The sequence below is a fragment of the Mobula hypostoma genome, chromosome 8 (genome assembly GCF_963921235.1).
Source record: "Mobula hypostoma chromosome 8, sMobHyp1.1, whole genome shotgun sequence".
Classification (NCBI taxonomy): Eukaryota; Metazoa; Chordata; class Chondrichthyes; order Myliobatiformes; family Myliobatidae; genus Mobula; species Mobula hypostoma.
In genome coordinates this window covers 93,642,769-93,658,292 of record NC_086104.1, presented here as the reverse complement: position 1 = coordinate 93,658,292, position 15,524 = coordinate 93,642,769, and the positions used below count along the sequence as shown (strand labels likewise).

At 39.7% G+C, this 15,524-nt stretch overlaps 1 protein-coding gene across 2 annotated transcripts in view; it reads left to right on the top strand.

Annotated features, from left to right (window-relative positions):
- LOC134350741 (son of sevenless homolog 1) overlaps positions 1 to 15,524 on the top strand; it is a 204,921-nt gene that overhangs the window by 103,354 nt on the left and 86,043 nt on the right. For both annotated transcript variants that reach the window (XM_063056364.1, XM_063056363.1), the window contains exons 4-6: positions 1,300 to 1,464; positions 8,365 to 8,565; positions 13,738 to 13,881. In XM_063056364.1, the coding sequence (XP_062912434.1) occupies positions 1,300 to 1,464; positions 8,365 to 8,565; positions 13,738 to 13,881 (510 nt within the window). The remainder of the gene's footprint in view (positions 1 to 1,299; positions 1,465 to 8,364; positions 8,566 to 13,737; positions 13,882 to 15,524) is intronic.

The following is a 15,524-nucleotide window of genomic DNA, read 5'->3' as shown; positions in this document are numbered from 1 at the left end:
TTCTTTTTCCATTTAATTTGGGAATCCCTGCTACCGTATTCATGTGTTAATTCAGCTGCTTCAATTTTATTAATTCATTGGTATGCATGCTTGATTTCATTAATTTGTTGATTTCTAGTTTTTTTAATTTAATGATATGGACTGTTCCATTAGTTGGTGCTTGCCTCATTGTGATGCAGTGTCTATCATAAATATTGTATGTGAAATTCATGTGTTTTATATTTGTTTCTATATGTTTATTTTTGTAATTGTGTCAAAAACAGTAAATTTTGTTCTAATTCATGTACTTAAATGTATTCCATTTCAAAAAAATCTGTTTATTATATTGACTGCTTGTTTGTTAAACTGACATTTCATCTCTTTTAATTATTAAAAGTCTGTGAGTATATTACAGAAGAAAAGCCACCCCATTGAATAATGGGGCAAAACATCCACCACCACCAGCGCCATCCACCTCACAAGTCAGCTCGTTCCTGATTTCTGTCCCTGCACATTACAATGTTGAAGTCAGAAACAAGTTGGAAGTCAGAAGCCAGTGCACATAGCTCTCATTTTGCACTGTGTCCAGGAATGGATCACTAATCTATGCAATTAAGGAGCCAGATGCACTAAGGATATCTGGCATGGGAACTGCACCCCCTTTATTCAAATGCAGTCATTGATATTGATTAATGCAGGCCTATGCTTTGATTATCTAATCTTTTCCCTTTTTGTTACCTTTTGTATTAATTTTTTACCCATTTAAAAGCTGACTTAAGTTCAATTTTTCACAACAATTTGGTCTATTTTAATTCAGTTTATTTAGGCTATTTAAAATCTTACTATGAGAGATATTTTACCACAGGTGAAGAGAGTTTGACAACAGTGATTATCAAATTGCGATTGGGACATTACTTTGCCTGTAGCCTAGTCAGTGGCTCCCTTTATTTACAGAATTCTGCAGAAGGCATTTAGAACTATAAAATTACAAATGGAGCGTGTTACCACAGGCCAGATTGCGCAACCTACATGCACCTCGATCTTGTTTCTCATCAAATCTGAATTTCACATCCATTCTAACCTTGTTTTGATTTGAGAAAAAACATTTGGGAACACAAAATACGCTGCAGATGCTGGGGTCAAAGCAACGCTCACAACACGCTAGAGGAACTCAGCAGGTCGGCAGCATCCATGGAAAAGATCAGTCAATGTTTTGGGCCAGAACCCTTCGTCAGGACACCGGGAATTGGGACAAATTAGGAATTTGTGTATTCTTTGAAGACCAGTAACTGATGAATGGTATTTTTCATATTTCTGCAGGAGGTTCTTGGATACAAAGTTGACCATCAAGTTTCTGTTTACATCGTTGCAGTGTTAGAGTACATATCTGCTGACATACTGAAGCTGGCAGGCAATTATGTGCGAAATATACGGCACTACGAAATTACCCAACAGGATATTAAAGTAGCAATGTGTGCTGATAAGGTAAGAAAACATACATTTTTTGAAGGAACTTGCAAGCTTCTTCACCGGTAGTTTTATTTACTCTTCCCTTGGACCTATAAGGAAACTTTAGCTTCACTGGAATATCAGATACTTTTGTAAACATTTACTATTTAATAAATAACAAATATTTTCAGAATTCAGATACTCAAAAGTAGTCTGAATAACCTTTTTGAAATCTATCTTGTTGGAGTTACACATTCTTTCCTTTTTAGACTAGTAGATTCAATTTTACCAATCATTGTAGGAGTTGTATTTGTGTTTTTTTTCCTTGATTGTGATGCAGGGATGAGTTTGAATACGGAAGTGAAGGAAATGCTGTTAGTTAGTTTTTATTTTGGAAGAACTTGCGCTGCTGCATCATTCTGGTGTATATTTTTTTCTATTTTGTGACCTACTTTTGAAACCAATGTCATTTTTTTGCTTCAATGTCACTAGACACTAGAATACTACAGCACAGTACAGGCCCTTTGGCCCTCAATGTTGTGCCGACCCATATATTCCTTAAAAAAAAAACTTACTAAGCCCACACTACCCCGTAACCCTCTATTTTTCTTTCATCCATGTGCCTGTCCAAGAGGCTCTTAAATACCCCCAATGTTTTAGCCTCCACCACCATCCCTGGCAAGTCATTCCAGGCACCCACAACCCTCTGTGTAAAAAAAAACACAACAACAACTTACCCCTGATGTCTCCCCTAAACTTCTCTCCCTTAACTTTGTACATATGCCCTCTGGTGTTTGCAATTTGTGCCCTGGGAAACAGGTACTGGCTAAGTACCCTATCTATGCCTCTCATAATCTTGTAGACCTTTATCAAGTCCCCTCTCGTCCTTCTATGCTCCAAAGAGAAAAGTCCCAGCTCTGCTAACCTTGCCTCATAAGACTTGTTTTCCAATCCAGGCAACATCCTGGTAAATCTCCTCTGCACTCTTACCATAGCTTCCACATCCTTCCTATAATAAAGTGACCAGAACTGAACACAATACTCCAAGTGTGGTCTCACCAGAGATTTGTAGAGTTGCAACATGACCTCTCTACCCTTGAACTCAATCCCCCTATTAATGAAGCCTAGCATCCCATAGGCCTTCTTAACTATCCTCTCAACCTGTGCAGCGACCTTGAGGGATGTATGGATTTGAACCCCAAGGTCCCTCTGTTCATGCACTCTTAAGTAACTGACCATTTACCCTGTACTCAGCCTTCTGGTTTGTCCTTCCAAAATGCATCACCTCACACTTAGCCGGATTGAACTCCATGTGCCACTTTTCTGCCTAGCTCTGCATCCTGTCTATATCCTCTTGTAACCTTCGACAACCTACAGCTCCATCCACAACTCCTTCAACCTTCGTGTCGTCTGCAAACTTACTCACCCATCCTTCCGCCTCTTCATCCAGGTCCTTTATAAAAATCACAAAGAGCAGGGGTCCCAGGACAGGACCTTGCAGCACTCCACAAGTCACTGACCTCCAGGCAGAATACTTTCCTTCCACTACTACCCTCTGCTTTCTTCCTTTAAGCGAATTTTTTATCCAAACAGCCAAGGTTCCACTGATCCCATGCGTCCTGACTTTCTGGATGAGTCTCTCATGGGGGACCTCGTCAAATGCTTTGCTAAAACCCATGTAGAACACATCTACCGCCCTACCCTCATCAATTTCTTTTGTTATCTCTTCAAAAAACTGAATTGGGCTCGTGAGGCACGACCTTCCCTTCACAAAGCCATGTTGACTATCCTAGAGTAGACTGTACTTCTCCAAGTGCTCGTAGATCCTATTCTTAAGAATCTTTTCCAATAGTTTGCAGACCACCGATGTAAGACTCACTGGTCTATAGTTCCCAGGATTCTCCCTGTTACCTTTTTTTGAACAAGGGAACTACATTTGCCATTCTCCAATCCTCCGGCACCTCCCCTGCAGCCAGAGAGGATTCAAAGATCATAGCTACTGCTCCAGCGATCTCTTCTGTCACTTCCCACAGCAACCTGGGGTATATCATGTCCGGCCCTGGGGACTTATCAATCTTGATGTTATTAAGAAAATCCAACACTATTTCTTCCTTAATCTCCAGATTGCCCAGCACACAGGCCTGTTCTATTTCGACCTCACCCTGATCACGGTCCTTTTCACTTGTGAATAGTGAAGCAAAGTATTCATTTAGGACCTCCCCTACCTCCTCTGCCTCCAGGCACATGTTGCCTTCTTTATCCTTTAGCGGCCCCACCTTCATTCTTGTCATCCTTCTGTTCTTTACATACGCATAGAATGCCTTGGGGTTCTCCTTAATCCTACATGCTAAGGCCTTCTCATGCCCCTTTGAGCTCTCCTAAGTCTTTTAAGCTCCTTCCTGGCTACCCTATATTTCTCATGAGCCCTTCCTGCTTCTTATATCTAACATATGCTTCCTTCTTCCTCTTGACAAGTTGCCTCACGTGTTTCGTGAGCCACGGTTCCCTTTTCCAACTATTTTTTCCTTGTCTCAGTAGGACAAACCTATCCTGAACCCAGCACAAGTGGTACCTAAACTTCCTCCACATTACTTCTGTGCTTTCACCCTTGAACATCTGTTTCCAATTTACTCTTGCTAGTTCCTGCCTCATTCCTTCATAGTTAGCCCTTCCCCAGTTAAGCACTTTCCCATTTTGTCTGTTTTTATCCTTTTCCATAGCTATGCTGAAGCTAAGGGAGTTGTGGTCACTCGCACCAAAATGCTCCCCCACCAAGAGGTCTGCCATCTGACCAGGTTCATTACCCAGAACTAGATCCAGTATGGCCTCTCCTCTCGTCGGCCGGTCCACATACTGTGTCAGGAATCCTTCTTGAACACACCTGACAAATTCAGCTCCATCTATCCCCCTTGCAGTCAGGAGGTGCCAGTCAATATGAGGGAAGTTGAAATCACCTATAACTACAACCCTGTATTTTCTGCACCATTCTAAAATCTGCCTACTTATCTGCTCCTCGGTGTCCCGAGGGCTATTTGGGGGCCTATAGACTACTCCCAGCATAGTGATTGATCCCTTCCTATTTCTGACTTCCACCCACACCGACTCAGTGGACACTCCCTCTGCAGCATCCTCCCTTTCTATAGTCGTGATACTATCCCTGACCAGTAATGCTACTCCCCCCACCTTTCTACCTCCCATCCTATTCCTTTTAAAACTCCTGAACCCCGGTACCTGCATCAGCCAATCCTGCCCTTCCTCCAGCCAAGTTTCAGTAACGACCACAACATCATAGTTCCACATACTGATCCATGCTCTAAGTTCATCCCCTTTAATGAAAGAGACACATTTCAACCCCTCTAACTGGCTACATTTATGTTTTATTCCCTGCCTGTCCTTCCTCACCAACTCAGAACACATAGCATCATGCCCTTGTCCTTCTACCCTAATCTCTGCACTCACATTCTGATTCCCCCCCGCTGCCAAACTAGTTTAAACCCTCCCCAACAGCTCTAGCAAACCTGCCCGCCGGGATATTGGTCCCTTTCCAGTTCAGCTGCAGCCCGTCCTTTTTGTACAGGTCAGACCTTCCCCAGAAGAGATCCCAATGATCCAGAAATCTGAACCCCAGCCCCCTGCACCAACTCTTCAGCCATGCATTCATCTGCCATAACTTCCTGTTCCTGCCCTTTCTGTCTCGTGGCACAGGCAGCAATCCCAAGATTACCATCCTTGAGGTCCTGCTTTTTAATTTCTTTCCTAACTCCCTATATTCCTCCTTCAAGACCTCATCCCTACTGCTATCTGTGTCATTGGTCCCCATGTGGACCACGACATCTGGCTGCTCATCCTCTCTCCTGAGAATACTGAGAACTCGATCCGAGATATTGCGGACCCTGGCACCAGGGAGGCAACAGACCATCCAGGATTCTTGATCTCTCCCACAGAACCTCTTATCTGTCCCCTTAACTGTTGAATCCCCTATCACTACTGCTCTCCCCTTTTCCCTCCTTCCTTTCTGAGCTGAGGGTCCAGTCTCGGTTCCAGAGATGCGACCACTACAACTTGTCCCTGATAGGTCATCCCCACCAACAGTATCCAAAACAGTATACTTATTGTTGACGGGAACAGCCACAGGGGTGCTCTGCTCTTTCTGTCTATTCCCCTTCCCTCTCCTGACAGTCACCCAGTTACCTGTCTCCTGACTTTTAGGGGTGACTGTCTCCCCGAAACTCAGGAAAAATTAAAGATGGAAATCCAGGTTTTAATTATTTTCCACTTTGAAATGCAGTGGATTCTAGTTAATTGGGCCATCAATTAAGTGGGGCTGCCACTTATTTGGGGCAATTCTTAAAGAACAAAATTTAACCAAGAAAATAGCCAGAACTCCACTCGTTTATTTGGGACACTGTGCCGCTTAATTGGGACAGGAGACTGTTGCAGAACAGTTTCTAACTAGGGTCAATGGTATACAACTGTGTGGCTGTTGCAAACTACATCGTGCTTAGAGTGAACTGATTTACAGAATATCATTATGCGTGTCTATGTGTTCAAAAAATAGTGATTTTTGTCACTGATAGTTGACAAGAAATAAGCAGGAAGACAATTCAGAGCTGTTTGCTCAATACATTTTCAAACATTCAGACTTAGAGATGTCAGAAATGGCCAGAAGTGAAAATGAAACAATTTTACTACTGGAAGTTAGAAACTAAGAATTTGAAGGTATCAGCAATCATCTTGAACATTACAATGAAAAAGAAGATTTGGAGAATGCAGATGTTAAAAGTATTGTATGAAAGCAATTCATTATCTGCACTGGATGTCTGTGATGATTCTGTTCATTTACAGTCAATCAAAAGAACACAGCAGTGTACTCTGTATGAATTCCTCCATTGATAACTATTAAGAACTAATACACATTTTTATGGTATTGCAGTAGTATTGGTAGTTTCCTAATTTGTTCTGTATTTCATTTAAATACATAATTTGTTACTCAGTTAAATGGTAGTTTGTCTTTTTTTTGCTTTTTCAACTACTTACATGAAACTTCAGCTCATTGGAGCAGCTGCTTAATTAGGCCAAAATGAACTGGTCCTGATATGGTCCGAATTAATCAGAATCTATTGTATTTTGTTTGATTCAGATGCATACAGAATCTCCAATAATTAATATTGTTTACTTATTGTATTTTTTTTTAACAAATTCAGGTGCTTTGTAATATCATGATTACATCAATATTACTAATGCTCATGTTAACAGCTTCTAAAAATGAACGTTACCAGATGTCACCATTCCATAAAAAGAGAAGTCACGTTTTTTTTCCTTTAAGATATTTAGTAATTGATGATTTCAAAGCATCAGTTACATGCTACCTTCATTCATGTCATTCTTATATGACATATAAGGCCCATTCCATTCTGTGAGTACAAGTTTCTCCGGGGTGCTTTACCCTAGATTTGTATGTCATTCGCATTAAAATAACTGTTCAGACTTCAGGCTCAGATATTATTTAGTATCCCTAGAGATTGTCTTTTCCTCGGCATTGGATGGTCTTGGGTCCGTCGAGTGATTTTTTGATATTTTTTTAAGAAAGCAGGTAATTTTGGGCTGTATTTTCCCTCTTGGTTTTCAATCCACCTACCCTTTGTTATTGGTTGGGATTTTTACTGGAATTATAGGAGTCTATTACTTGTACTCCCATTGAAAGAACTTTATCTTGAACCTGCCAAAGTAATAAATATGCATCCATTGAGGAATTGTTGGTATCAAATAGTTTAGTTGTCAAGGTAACTATGATTAGTTTCCTTGTATCTAACAAAACAGCAAAAAGCTTAATCATCATGGTTTTCTACGTTTTGTTCGCATCAGCATCTCAAGAATGTTCTTTCATCTCCAATCTGCTGAAGGGAAGAATAATCCACATGATAAATCTGTGAACTTAATGCTATCATATGAATCTGGATGGCAGGGCTACAAAAGGATACAGCTCTACAAAAGGATTTGTGAGGTGCTCCTTCCCTCCGCTAGCATAAAGGTCATCCTTGGGCAAGGTGTAGTACCTGCTTAGTCCCCCCCCCCCAAATCAGGGGCCATGTAAAGCCAAAGGAGCAGATGGTAGATGGTCATATGTGCAGCTGGTGCATATCACAAATCCTGGTAATGCAACCACTGACGCCAGGCAGACAGTCTCTGAAGAATGTTGATAATGGCTGGGGTCACCCATCAGGTAAATACACTGCCCAGAAGAAGGCAATGGTAAACCAGTTCTGTAGGAAAAATTGCGAAGAACACTCATGGTCATGAGACCATGATTACCTACATCATACAATATGACACATGATAATATGAACATGTATAGACAGAGTATTTGAGTGAAGACATGCTCATTTTGAAAATTAACATGCTGCAATGTGGTACCATAATGTAACGCTATTACAGTGCTGGCTGTAAGATTGGGGTTCAATTCCCACTGCTGTAAAGAATTTGTTCATTTTCCCTGTGATCAGGTTTCTTCTGGGTGTTCTGGTTTCCTTGCATATTCCAAGATGCACGGTTAAAGTTAGTAAGTTGTGGGCATGCTATGATGGCGCTGGAAGCATGGCGACCAGTACAGTCCTTGCTAATTTGATATGCCACAAACGTTGCATTTCACTGTATAGTCCAATGTGTCAAATAAAGCTAATCTTTATCTTTTTATCTTAAATTATTTATTTTCTGGTCTCTGAAAAGTGATTTGTTTGCTAATCATTCTTCATCATCTAATCAAAGAACACAAAGAACAGTGGAAATGTCTTTTAAAATGTTAAAGGGAAGTTATGGCAAAAGTCATCCTCAAAGAAACTAAAATGCCACATCTGAAGAATGAAACTACCCTTCCATCTGTGCAATGTTTTCTTTATTTCAGAGTACATGAAGTGAAATCAAAAATATGTTTTCTAGGTACTAATGGATATGTTCCATCAAGATGAGGAAGACCTAGGTGTAATAGAAGAAGAACCCATTAACACTGGTGAACAAGCATACTATGATTTAGTGAAGATGTATATGTCTGAGATCCGGCAATATCTAAGAGAACTGAATCTCATCATTAAAGTCTTCAGGGAACCATTTGTATCAGATGCAAAGCTGTTTTCTTCAAACGTATGTTGTAAATTTTATGAATATGTTTTTCAAATATGTGGATTGTTATGTTTGTTGCCTATTTAAGTCTTGCATTTTCCTTCCCTTTATTTTGCCCAAAACACACATAGACAAAGCATTGTGAAGCCTATTTCTAGTTTCTTTTGTTTGCTAGGACATATACACAAGAATTGGATATCAAAACAAAACTCCACGGCTGGAAATCTGAAATCAAAGCAGAAGATGCAAAAGTTCAGCAGGATCAGTCAGTATCTGTGTAGTGATGTTAATGTTTCAAGTCCAGTAGTTCAGTAATTCCATTTAATATCAGAGAATATATATAATATAAAACCTGAAATTCTTGTTCTACGCAAACTTCCACTAACAAAGCCCCCCACTTCCTCCTCCTACGCACAAACAGCAGCAAAGCAACAACATTGCCACCCCACTTAATTCATAAAAAAGCATCATCATTCTCTACCCACCGTGCAAGCAAAAGTCCCCAAAAAAGATTATGATCTGCAGTACAACAAAAACTAATTATTTACATGGCAATTTGACCTACCACAGGCTCTCTTTCTCCCGTTTAAAAAAGGGAGAGACGGGAAGGTGTCATTGAGCAAGAGAGAGAGAGCGCGAGAGCAATTTGCCAAGTACAGAGCCCTTTGACAGCTGATCCGCTGTTTATGATATTCCATTTTCTCCCATGAAGCTTCAGTGGCACCGGTATAGAATCGGATCATCCCCAGGGCTGCAAAGCCTCAGAGCCCCGAAGGTGTGCTCATCTTCTAGGCTCCGTCACCAGTTGGTAAGTCCCAGGAGTGGGTCCCACCACTGCAAAGAACGGAAGTTTGAGAGTAGCTCTAGATCAGGGCCTTTGACAGAACCCTGACCACCTTGAAAAGGAAAAAGACATTAAAGGTAGAAATTAAGCTGTTCCGCAAGTGAACTTGGAAGTTGCTGTCTAGTGCTGTCATATATATATATATATATATATATACAGTGCTTATAGAAAGTATTCACCACTCTTGAAGTTTTCATGTTTTACAACATTGAATCACGGTGGATTTAATTTGGCTTTTTTGACATTGATCAACAGAAAGACATGTCAAGGTGAAAACAAATTTCTACAAATTGGTTTAAATGTATTACAATTATTAAACACAAAATAAATTGCATAATTGCTCACCCCCTTCAAATCAGTGGATGCACATTTGGCAGTAGTTACAGCCTTGAATCTGTGTGGATAAATCTCAAATCAGTTTTGCACATCTGGACAGTGCAATTCTTCCCCAGTCTTCTTTACAAAACTGTTCAAGCTCTGTCAGATCGCTTGGGGATTGTGAGTGAACAGCCCTTTTCAGGTCCAGGTCCAATTGGATTGAGGTCTGGGCTCTGACTTAGCCACTCCAGGACATTAACTTTGTTGTTTTTCAACCATTCCTTTGTAGATTTGGCTTTATGCTTGGGGTCATTGTCTTGCTAGAAAACAAATCTTCTCCTAAATCGCAGTCCTCTTGCAGACTGCTTCAGGTTTTCCTCCAGGATTTCCCTGCATTTTGCTGCATTCATTTTATTCTGTACCTTCACAAGTTTTCCAGGGCCTGCTGCAGTGAAGCATCCCCACTGCATGTTGCAGCCACCACCATGCTTCATGGTAGGGATGGTGTGTTTTTCATGATGAGGTTTTTAGCTTTTGCCTAACATAGTGTTTAGTCTGGTGGCCAAAATGCTCAATTTTGGTTTCATCAGACCATAAAACCTTCCTCCAGCTGTCTTCAGAGACTCCCACATGCCTTCTGGCAAACTCTAACTGCGATTTCATGAGAGTTTTTTTTTCAACAATTTTCTCTTTGCCACTGGCCCTGTGACTGGTGAAGCATGCAGACAACAGTTGAATGCGCAGTCTCTCCCATCTCAGCCACTGAAGCTTGTAACTCCTCCAGAGTTGTCATAGGTCTTTTGGTGGCCTCTGTCACTAGACCCCTTCTTGCAGGCTCACTCAGTTTTTGATATCGGCCTGCTCTAGGCAGACTTACAGCTGTGCCAAATTCTTTCTATTTCTTGATTATTGACTTAACCATACTCTAAGGAATATTCAGTGACTTGGAAATTTTCTTGTATCCATCTCCTGACCTGTGCTTTTTAATAATCTTTTTGTGGAGTTGCTTGGAGTGTTCTCCATTTAACTAATTATGTGACTTCTAAAGCCAATTGGCTGCACCAGTGATGATTTGCTGTGTCATATTAAAGGAAGGGGGAGTTGAGTACTTATGCAAACAATTATTTTGTGTTTTATATTTGTAATTAATTTAGATCACTTTGTAGAGACCTGTTCTCACTTTGACACGAAAGAGTCTTTTTCTGTTGATCAGTGTAAAATAAAAAGCCAAATTAAATCCACTGCGATTCAGTGATGAGAAACAAAATATGAAAATTTCCAAGGGAGTGAATACTTTTTATAGGCACTGTATATCCAACCAAGATCCTTCGTCAGAGCTGGGAAAGAGAGGAAAGGATCATTGATGCTAAAATATTAATGCTGTTTCTCATTCCACAGCTGCTGCCTAACCTTCCTGAGTGCCTCCAGCACTTTCTGCTTATTTGACCATATACATAAGACGGCCATTAAGATTGCGAAATTTCGGTCAAGTTTCCAAATTGCTCAAAGATTTTTCTTTCTCGGTCAAAAAACAATGAAAACTGTTTAATGTTGAATATTGTTAGCATTTGCAAGTCTCATCTTAATGTGTAGATTTTAATTTAAATTTTAATGTCCTTTATTACTTTGGAATGCTAAGAGCCGCACTGTTGCTACTTAGCACTAGATGGCGATACGTGTACATAAGTTTGAAAACTCACCTTTTTTAAAAATCTGATAAAACCTTTTGAATACAGAAAACACTTGTGTAGGGTATCTCTAATTGGGTTTCCTAAAACTGTAATACAAAATATAACAATTTAAACTACTTAGGTTAAATTCTGCAACCATAAGATTATGTCATTAACAGGAACTCTTCAACGTGACCTTTCCTTCATAAAGGAAATGGTAAGGTTGACATAACCTGTTCTTTTTATTGCAGACTATTGTGTTGCTGCTCTTTGTTCCCATATGGAAAGCTTTTAATTGTCTTTCTGAAGTTTACTCTCAGAACTTATTTCCCTTTTGTTTGAAGAAAAGCATCTATGTATTTTTAACTCTCCAGAACTATTGTAGTTAATGCACATGTCTTCAAAAAAGAATGCAATATAATATTGAACCCAGATAAACAGTTAAGTTGGTGCACCAGAGTCCTTATGTACTTCTGTGGTATGCTATCTTATCAAAAAAAGTATCCCCTTGGTAGGTCAACATCTAGCAGAATGGTATTGTTGCAGGAGGATTAATCAGATTTCAAACATTATCCTTGAGTTAATGTGTGTTTGGAGATCATTTGAATTTACTGACCACATTTGTATGTAGCCTTTTATGTAATGTGCATACCAAATAAAATGTCTGAACTTTTATTTGGTTAATGTCATTATGTAGGATTTATATGGCACAATATTATCTTCTACTTGATCACTTAAATTCAGATATTGGTCAGATTGTGTTGTAAATTAAAAAGTTCTGCTTAAATATTAGAAAAGTTGTGAATTGAATTCAGCATTGACTAAGCAGTAAAGAACCCCACTTTACACAATATAAGCAGAATAACGAAACAGTCAAAGAATTTTGTGGGAAGAAACTTTTCTGAGGAATTTCTCCAATATTGTTTTTGGCTGTGATGATCGACCAGTGGCTAAACAATTGACCAACAGTTACATCTTTCTTTTAGAAGTGATTTCTTTAACTAGTAGACCTGAATTTTACTTTCTTCCCCACTTTTTAATAAAGTTAATTTCTGCACTTGTGGTCTGCAGCTTTATTAGATATTGGTTTCATTCATTTAATTTGATCAAGGTTTCTTTCTGTATCTAGCTTGTTTCTTTTGCAGTTGAATATTATTACTCCAGTGAAAGAAAACCATAAACATTATAGATGGTAAGACCCAGAAAATGCTGGAAATATTCTGATGGTCAGGGTCTGCCAATTTAAAGCCACGTTAATTATCCATCCAATTTTACTGTCATGTCTCTTGGTGTTTTCCTGCACTGTTACAGTGAGGCCCAATATATCTTCAGGATTAGCACCTTGTCTCCCATTTCCAGCGGCCTTCTATACTGTATAATAAATTCTGCAGTTTCTCACTCCAATAGCTCAGTTTCTGTCAGTCTTGGCTCAGTTTCTCCCTTCTCCTTCAGCACATCCTGACCAGCTGTTTGCAACCTGTCAAGTTTATGATGCTCTAATTGCCACATTAACAAATATACCAAAACATCCCTGGCCTCAACCTATCAGAGAGATTCCCTTTGTCCTGTCCCCATGTTCTCCCCACTTCCTCTGTGACCTACAACTAACTTGTTTTCTCTCTATTCCAGTACTGACAAAATGGTCTTCAACCTGAAACTTAACCCTTTTTCTCTATCAACAGATGCTGCCTAACCTGCTTATTTCCAACACTTTGTTATTATCATCCCAGTGTTTTGCTTTTTTAGTTCTTACTTTGGAGTTAATTGTATTATGGTTGATGTTTCCAAATTCTCTCCTACTTGATTAACTCAGTTACTTTGCTTCAGAAGGCTCTAGTTAAATTGCTTAAATATTTCATGAAAGTCTTGACAGTGTAGTAATACCTTTTTATCTCAAATTCTGTAGTTTTATCTGCAGGAGATTGCCCTTTTAAATAATTATTAAGAAAATAAATTTAATTGAATACAAAGTGCAGTATATAGTAAACAATTAACCCTCTGTTGGGTTTATTTCAGATTCTTAGCTGTACTACTTTATGCATATAGTGGGCAGAAGAGTCTGTTTCTACGTCAGTGCCATCTGTCTTATGCCTCTATGTCCTAGAGCTTGTTTAGAAGTTTCTTAAATGTGCGAATGTTTGCCTCCACCACCTGTGGGAGGATTAAAAAAAATTCTTCAGCACATCCCCTTATTGACTCTTACCCATTTCCCCTCTTGTCTCAAACACTCCTAATGTGAGAAAAAGGTATTTTTGCTACTTACCCTATCTATTCACGTCATAAATGTAGTTCATTGCCCCGCACACATAAATACAATTGACCTATGTTGTGTCTTAAGGTTTTATCATTATCTTTTCATAGGATGTAGAAACCATATTTAGCCGTATTATGGATATCCATGAGTTGACTGTAAAATTATTGGGCTTAATTGAAGATACTGTGGAAATGACAGATGAAGGTAGCCCCCATCCCTTAGTGGGAAGCTGTTTTGAAGACTTAGCTGAGGTAAGTGGTGAATTTAATAGACAAATCTCTTGCCTGACGAAATTATTTCATCTGTAAAATACTTATTCAGGTTGTCTGTCATTTCTTTGTTAGCTATTACTACCTCTCCCACATCGTTTTCCAGCAGTCTGATGTCCACTCTTGCCTCTCTGTTACTCTGTACATATCTGGAAAAAAAACCTTCTGTTTTTTAAAATATTATTGGCTAGCTTACCTTCATATTTCATCTTTTGTCTTATTGCTTTTTTAGTTGCCCTCTGTTGGGTTTATAAAGGGCTCCAATCCTCTAGTTTCCCACTATTTTTTCAGAACCAGATTTAATATCACGGGTAAACAACAGGAATTCTGCAGATGCTGGAAATTCAAGCAACATACATCAAGGTTGTTGGTGAGCGCAGCAGGCCAAGCAGCATCTATAGGAAGAGGTACAGTCGACGTTTCAGGCCGAGACCCTTCGTCAGGACTAACTGAAGGAAGTTAGTCCTGACGAAGGGTCTCGGCCTGAAACGTCGACTGTACCTCTTCCTATAGATGCTGCTTGGCCTGCTGCGTTCACCAGCAACTTTGATGTATGTTGCTTTAATATCACCGGTATATGTTGTGAAACTTGTTAACTTTATGGCAGCATTTTTATTTATATATATATATAAAAAATCAATCTCTGAGTGTGTGCCTTCAGGTTTCTGTACCTTCTTCATGAAGGTAACAATGAGAAAAGGGCATATCCTGTGTGGTGGAGGTCCCTGATGAAGGACACTGCCTTCCTAAGGCACCGGTCCTTGAAGATGTCTTGGATACTACAGAAGCTAGTATACATGATGGAGCTGACTCATCTTACAAATTTCTGCAACTTACTGTGATCTTGTGCAGCAGCAACCTCCCCCCCCCACCCCCCATACCAGATGGTGATGCAGCCAGTCAGAATGTTCTACAGGGTACATTCGTAGAAGTTCTCAAGTGACAAACCAAACCTCCTCAAACTCCTAATGAAATATAGAATTTTTTGTTATATTGTATGCCCTCTTTTGCTTTTATGCTGGCTTTGATTTCCCTTGTCAGCCAAGATTGCCTCATCCTCCCTTTTAGTATGCTGCTTCATCTTTGGGATGTACTGATCCTGTGTCTTCCAAGTTAGTCTCAGAAACTCTAATTATTGCTGTTCTCTGTCATCCCTGCTCGTGTCCTGATGCAATAAGCTTTGGCCAGCTCCTCTCTCGTGCCCCTGTAATTCCCTTTACTCCCCTATAATACCAGTATATCTGATTTTAGCTTTGCCCTCTCAAACTACAGGGTGAATTCTATCATATTATCATTATCATTATTGTCTCCTAAGGATTCCTTTACCTTAAGCTCCCTAATCAAATCTGGTTCATTACACAACACCCAAGTATTGCCTTTTCCCCAAACTGTGTATCATTTGTAACCAATTGACTTAATATATCACTCTCTAAACCATTACATTAAACCATGGTTAAATGAGAACAGGAATTCTTTATGGCAGGTGTACCTGGCATTTCTAAAAATGTTCTGCTTTCCATGCTTACTCTCACACAGGAGTTCATTTGGCCCATTTGGTCCATACCCAAATCCCACTGGAGCAGTCTCATCTGTCACATTGTCCTATTCCTCCTTTTCCTGTATCC